The 7,326-nt window shown below is 33.8% G+C and overlaps 1 protein-coding gene across 3 annotated transcripts; it reads left to right on the top strand.

Annotated features, from left to right (window-relative positions):
• The first annotated feature begins 449 nt into the window (after positions 1-449).
• LOC150056856 (uncharacterized) lies at positions 450-3,021 on the top strand. 3 transcript variants are annotated; one of them, XM_090341714.1, is made up of 2 exons: positions 450-511; positions 1,938-3,021. In XM_090341714.1, exon 2 carries the CDS (start codon positions 2,101-2,103, stop codon positions 2,869-2,871), a length of 771 nt encoding a protein of 256 aa, XP_090197840.1. In that variant the 5' UTR covers positions 450-511; positions 1,938-2,100; the 3' UTR covers positions 2,872-3,021. The 3 variants fall into 3 exon arrangements, with proteins under 3 accessions (XP_090197840.1, XP_090197839.1, XP_090197841.1); XM_090341713.1 differs by lacking the exon at positions 450-511 and adding an exon at positions 1,227-1,296; XM_090341715.1 differs by lacking the exon at positions 450-511 and adding an exon at positions 1,328-1,348.
• The last annotated feature ends 4,305 nt before the right edge of the window (positions 3,022-7,326 follow it).

Below are 7,326 nucleotides of genomic sequence, written 5' to 3'. Positions count from 1 at the left end.
TTAAAGATCTAGATTTCCACTGTTGAAATGTTCATGTTAGGTTTTAAATCAAAGTAATGCTGTTTAAACATAATAAGTTGCTTATTTCTTTTTTTTTCAACACCAATTAGAATTCATAGGACATTGGAATTATTTCTTAAATATTTGGACATATTACCCAATTAAAATCAAGTTAATAGAATGATTAAAAAAATCATTCTGTAAAGTTCAAGTGTATTAATCAAATGTCACACACCACAAATGTGTATAACAGATTTTTTTCCATTTAAGAAGTTAATAAAAAGTATTTGTAATCTGAAAATAAGTGATTCACTGAGGAAGACATATGGTCCTGTATTTTGTTATGGGGAAATTCTATTCAAGAGATCACAACTATTTTTTTTAATGTTGTGACTATTCTTAAAGTTCAGGAATCACAGCATTCCAATTCTTTGTTACAGAGAACTTTTCTTGAATCCTTAGCTACCATGGTAATAGAATAAAAGCAGAACCAAAAGGAACCACATAGCAGGTAAAACATTTTCTAATTTCAGTAATTGGTGAAGGTAAATTAAAAACAGACACTGAACATTTACAGATTTTGTTCTCAATTTTATATTACTTCTTATTTTATGCCACTATACTTTTTTGACTTTGAAATTAGTATGAACACATAAAAAAGTAAACATTTTAGACGGTATCTATTGCAAATTTAACACTTAAAATGTGAACAGCTACTACTATATTATGAAATGAATAAGTTAGGTAAATATTTATTCATTACTAAGTGGTTTGGGGTTATTCATTGCAGTTATATTCAAATTTATAATCTAAACCAATAAATTTATGATATGATAGAACATTGGTACCTCTGCAATGTTAAATAATTATCAACTGTAAATATATCCTATTTTCTGAATGATTATATCTTGCTGATACATAAATAAAAAAAATTTCCAGGTTGACTTCCTTGAGACACCATATGCTTTTATGTCATAATGATCTTTCATTGGTAGTCTTTAAAAGTTAATTCTTTTTCACCTTTTCTGTAAAGTGTAAGTTAATGTTTTAAACCAATATCATACCTTACATAAGCATTGAGTAGGTACATATTCATTTAATAATCGTGAAATCAATTATAAACTTTCTTTTTGGGTAATGTTTTTCTTTAAATACAAATTCGACCTAAATTCACATGTCTGCCTCAGTGTATCAGAAATAGAACACTAATGACACCACTATGATGACATAAAATGTTGCTAAGATACTTTCAGTTCAGGAGTTAGACTTGCAGGGAACCCAGAGATCACAGAAACTGTATGTGTCTGAATACTTTATACTACTACTAATAATTAAATATTGTAAATATGTAAGTAAACAGTTGTGTGTGGATGTGTGTTTGTGTGTGTGTGTTTGCTTGTGTGCATGCATGCGTGTGTGTGTGCTAGTCCTGTATTTGGGCTTGAACTCAGTCTCTGTGCCTCTGTTCCTGAGCTTTTAACTAAATGCTAGCTTTTATGACCACTTTAGCCACACTCTACCTTGAACTTTTGGCGCTTTTTTAGAGATGAGACTTTCTGGGACTTTCTGCCTATGCTGACTTGCAATTGTGCTTATCAGATCTCCAATTCCTGAATAGAAAAGATTATAGGCATGAGCCACAAGCATCCAGCTTTATTATATCCTTGAATTATTTTCTAGTATTTAACTAGCCATATTTCTAAGGTAATCATTTTTAAAGATAGTATATTTCTGTTTATAACAGAAGATATATAAAATCAGTTAGTAAAAGACTAGTGTTGAATAGAAACCATTTAAATTGTATATCTAGACAATTTAATATATTACCTTTGATTCAGTATCAAACAAAATTATTGGTTTTACTTATGTATGTTTTGATTCAAGCTATTTCTGTGATATCAAACAGCCAATTTGGTAACCTTGATTTCTATTTTCAGTTTCTTCCACCATTGAGTTTTACAAAGCTTTGAATACATCTCTGCCTTACTTTTTCTCATACAAATAAGACAAGAGCCAGTACTCTTTAAAGAGATTTTCAACAAATGTACTTCTTTTTTCTGTAATAAATACTAGTTCAACAAGGAAAGATACTAGGAAATCATGGACATCTCTAAGTCAAAATGGATAAATAAAGAGAAGATATTATGCTTGTTATCCTCTTTATTTTCTTATTCCCAAGATCAAAATAAATGCAAATGTGAATCTCAGAAAGTGGAAAAATGTCTCTGCAAAGAAAACAAGGTGTCTAGAGATGAAAACATGGCTCTTAGAAAGGAAAATAAATCCCTGTGGGGAGAAAACAAAGCTCTTCGAGAAGAAAACAAAGGTTTTCGAACCAACAACCAATTAATCAGGGAGAGGAATCAGCTCCTGAGACAGCAAAACCAGGTCCTGTGGAAATTTAAGAGGGTGGTTTTGGAGAATCAGAAACTATCGGGTGAAATAATCAACGCACTGAGCACGGAAAGGAAGTCCTACTGGCAGCAGAATCGTGCCCTGACTGCTCAGATCAAGGCTCTCCGGCAGCAGGAGAAAGCCTTCCAGAATGAGTCAAAAGCACTTGAGGAGGAGATTCGGTCCTTGCAGGAGGAGATCAAGGCGCTGCAGCACCAGGAGAGAGCCATCCGAATGGAGGAAAGAGCCATGCTGAAGGAAGGGGTAGCTCTAGAGAAAGAAGAGCAGGCTCTGTGGAAGGAGGAGCAGGCTCTCCGCGAGGAGAACAAGGCTCTCAGGGAAGAATACAATGCTCTTCAAGAGGAGGAGAAAGCCCTGCAAGAAGAGACCAAGATCCTTGAGGAGTGGAACGGGATTCTTCAGGGAAAGAGCTCAAGCGATTTTGCTGAGAAAACGGGCAGTGACGGGATGGAGTGAGGGAGCTGTGACTTGGAAATGTCATCTCAGAAATGGTGAAAAGGTTTGACAGGCCGCCTTGCCTCGTGGATGCAGTCAGGAGTCTACACTGACCATGCTCAAGATGTGGTCCTGGGAACTAAATAAACTTGTCAAACTTACAAATAAGAAGGTTCTTTATGCTTGCTTAAATTTTACACTGCGCCGGTGTAAATCTTAGTTTGCCCAAGATGGGCCAGTCAAACCATGTGGCTTTGACAGTACAATTACAAATTATAAATGTTGTCGTGAATATATATATATATATTCACTTCTCAATTATTTTCCTTAATTGTTTGACTTAATGGAAAATATTGGAATAGTAAGGACTTATATATGATAATAGAAAACGTGTAACCAGTGTCAACATATTCATTTGCTCTATATTTTCCTCTCATTTTTCTTTTATTTACTGTAGTCATTGTTTTTAAATATCTAATATACTTAGCAGAAACCAACCATGTAATTCTTCAGTATTATGATCAGAGCAAGCCACTGCCTTTAGTGTGAAGATAGCTGTCAAGGCCTCCTCTCACCATGAAAACAGCAATAATTCAGGCTGAAATGGGCGCATAAGTTCTACTGGTCAGAAAATCAATTGACAAAATATGACTACCATTTTTTAATTTTATATCACATTTCACAAGTGAGGAATTATAAGTGTTTAAAGCAACTTGTTTCGATATAATTCATCTTATGTCTGGATTTACTGTCAAGTGAGTCAATTTTCTACAATTTCCAGTTCATATCATGCATATGAAATACTATGTAAAGAACCATATTTTTTCTCCATATAGTAATCTACATAGAGCAGAATAGACAGTTTTGGATCCAAGAAATGGTGAATACTACTTTGTATTTAGCCTTCTGATCTGAAAGAGGAAAGGATAAGAAAAGAAAAAAAATTTCAGGTAGACTAAAAAAAAATTTAGTTGGATAATAATGTTTAAAAGATTATATACTTCAAAAAGTTATTTTTTTATTATAACAGAGACATTTAAACACTTTTTTTTTGCCAGTCTTGGTCTTGGGCTCAGGGCCTGAGCACTGTCCTTGGACTTTCTCAAGGCTAGAGCGCTACAACTTGAGCCTCAGCACCACTTCCAGCTTTTCTCTATGTATGTGGTACCGAGCAATCGAACCCGGGTATTCGTGCATGCTAGGCAAGCTCTCTACCACTAGGCCAAACTCCCGGCCCCATTTAAACACTTTTCACAGATGAGTCCACATAATTTAAAAGCTGTCTAAATATATAACTTTACTGAACATTACTAAGGGCCATTCTTGCTGACCTTCCATGCATTACTTGATGTATGATGTATATTCAGTGAAGATCAAAGGAACACAAGCCATACTCTTGTAGTTTCCACAAAGTGTAGTCACCTGAAGTTTATTCACATATAAAAGTTCTCATGGGCATCACTGTTCCTTGAAACTAGCACAAGATATGTTCTTTGAGGAATGATTTTCTCTCACTTCCATCCAGAGAGGCATTTGTAGGCTTTTGGATAAACTTATTTATTTATTTTTGTTGGTCTTATAACTTGATGATTACATGGATGATAGAAATTCTTAAACTAGTTTATCTGCCTTTAAGTGACTATGGGGTCTAAAGTCAAATCCTATGCTCCTATGGTTTGTCAAGAGTCCTGTCTCATTTATTTGTGTCCAACTGCACTCAGAAAAATCACCTAACTCTCCCAATTACATATAGTTCTTGAATGATTTTATTAGAACTTCTATATTCTCAACCCTTTAAAAGTTCGTTTTTGTGAATTTTTCCTGTATGTCTCTGCAAAACAATGTCTTATTCACTTCTCAGGTAAAGGTTTTTTAGACTCCAGGGGAAAAATATAGAATCTATTTTTGTCTCAGTATATTTTAAGAGTTTTATCCTGCTTTCTCCAAGGTATCAAACTCTTCCAATTTAGCAAATGACATTGGTTAGTATAATTTTCTACCCTATTTGACCTTATAATTCAGACTTGTGTATAGTTTGCCTTATTTCACTATACTTAATCTAGACCCTAACTATTCTTTCATAATCTAACCCTAATGAAAGTCAGGCTTTTGACTCCAATTTACATATTGACACTTAGTCCTGAAGTGTGCTATTCATCTTGTTTGAGGACTCTGTCTTCTCAGCTTGCATAATTCTCTATCTTTACATAAAACACTGACCAGGTGGGAGTATTATGTGACTAATAAAAAGTATAGTTGAAGCCAAATGGCCTCACAGGCTCAAGAAGTAGAGCTAATGTTTAGCAAGAAAAAAGCTGCAAATTCAACCCGTTAGGGCCAGAAAGAAGAGTACATATTTTTATTATGTTTCTTTAAACATAATCTCAGTATATGATTTGATTTTATATATGATTAATGAAATTATGAATGTAACTGAAAAGAGACTCAGAACAAATTGAGACTAGCAATTCTTTTAAGCTTGGGAAACTCAGAATATTATAGAACCGTTGTAGCAATCCCAGCGGGGCTCAGAAGAATTTTCCAGTGGGAAAGCATGTATGTCTGAAATGATAGATTTTGCATTAAACATCATAAACTAAATTCTGAATGAAAAAAATCAATTGCATTTAATTTGTGAACAAAATACCATCTCTAATTAATTTCACTTAATATAATGATTATGATAATCAGTATTTATGATTCATATAGGTTTGGTACTTATTCCTAAAAATAGAAATTTATTCACTTTTTGCTACAACCAAGTTTCTACTTTAAATTTCCAACACTGATGCCCTCATCTGTATTTTTAAGGGAATGAACTGCAACCAGTTGGACTGAAATTGAATATCCACAAATATCTTGCACAATTTTATCTATACAAACTATCAATATTGGGCCAGATGTTTGGCCTAGCAGTAGAGTGCTTGACGCTATAGCATTCAAGAAGACCTGGGTTCGATTCCTCAGTACCACATACACAGAAAAATCTGGAAGTGGTGCTGTGGCTCATGTGGTTGAGCTCTAGCCTTGAGAAAACTCAGGAACAGTGTCCAGGTCCTGAATTCAAGCCCCAGGACTGGCAAAAAAAATCCACTTACAAATTGCTTATGGAAAACCTAGATATAATGATTAATGAAAAACAATATATGATTAATATTAATAGTAAGTTAAGTCTGTGTGAAGAAAATCATGTAAATAATGTTATAACTAATGATGACATTTCAGCATAATATATATTAACTACTTTAGTCAAAAGACAATATGACATATCTTATTAATTATGTCCTAATGACAAGAAACATAACTCTTGTAAATTATACCAAAGTAAAGAAAAATGCATCGAGATTATACTGCTCATTTGTATTCACCCGAAGAAAAATTCTGACATAACGTGATAGATGATTTTCAACTCATTTAATAGAAATCATACAATTAAAAGTAGTCAGCATAATTTTAGAAAATTGGGTTGTTCTAGACTAACTATAATTCTTTTTCTAGTGCAGGCTCTAAATTATTAGTAGGCAAGGGAAATATGCCCTGATATTTCATTTTATCCCCAAAGCCCTATGATTGTTGATCTAGGTTGATTGATATAGGTATTATCGACATAGTCATTACCCTGTTGGGTACACATGAAAATTAAGATAACTTGACCGATTTCAAATTATGAAGTTAACCACAATCTTTACCGTTTCTTTATCTTTTTTCTCTTTTTTGCTTTTATCTGTGTGTGTGTGTGTGTGTGTGTGTGTGTAAGCATATGTGTGTATATATACATGTGTATATGTGACAAAAGGACTCACTGTGACTGAGGTTGATCTCTAACTTGAGATCCTCCTTGCTTAGTTTTTTAATATGGGATAATATATGTTGCAGCAGACTTGAACATTTTTTATTATTGATGCATAAATAAATTGATAATCATGCTTGAGAAACATATTAGAAGATTTCCTTCCTTCTCTGGTCTTGGTGATTCCTAAGGATATGGTTATTTTTGACAATACCAAAAGTCCCTTAACCAATGTCAGCCTCACTGTTCAAGTTAGATTTTCTCAACACATTTTATTCGGTACAGAGATGAGGTGTTGAATTCTTTTTCCCTTTTCAAATCAAAGGGATACAACATTTGGAGTGTTTCTCTTGGCAACCTCCAGTTGACCTACAATACTATCAGTGTAGGAATTCCCAACTAGTAAAAAAGTTTGTTCTGCCTCCCTTCTTGGAAATAGAAGTTCATGTCTGATGTCATTATTCCGACCTACATAGATATATACAATAAATAGGATCTATGATGCAGAAAATAGGCCAAAAAGACCACAAAAAAGCAGCATTCATGTTCCAAACCTAGTCCAGACCATCTGCAGATCATGGAAATGCAGGTGTTCCTGCAAGTACTCCTGAATGACTGCTAATCTATCACACTTTTAATTATCGAAGAAATCAATTTATAATATTTTGAGGCACAGTGTTAAATAT

The sequence above is a fragment of the Megascapheus bottae genome, chromosome 11, assembly GCF_031878675.1.
Source record: "Megascapheus bottae isolate mThoBot1 chromosome 11, mThoBot2.hap1, whole genome shotgun sequence".
Lineage (NCBI taxonomy): Eukaryota > Metazoa > Chordata > Mammalia > Rodentia > Geomyidae > Megascapheus > Megascapheus bottae.
The sequence above is the reverse complement of the archived record's forward strand: the minus strand, read 5'-3'. Positions and strand labels throughout refer to the sequence as shown.

Excerpts from the sequence above, each read along its gene's own strand:
- LOC150056856 (XM_090341714.1), top strand. The coding sequence starts at position 2,101 with ATGGACATCTCTAAGTCAAAATGGATAAATAAAGAGAAGATATTATGC.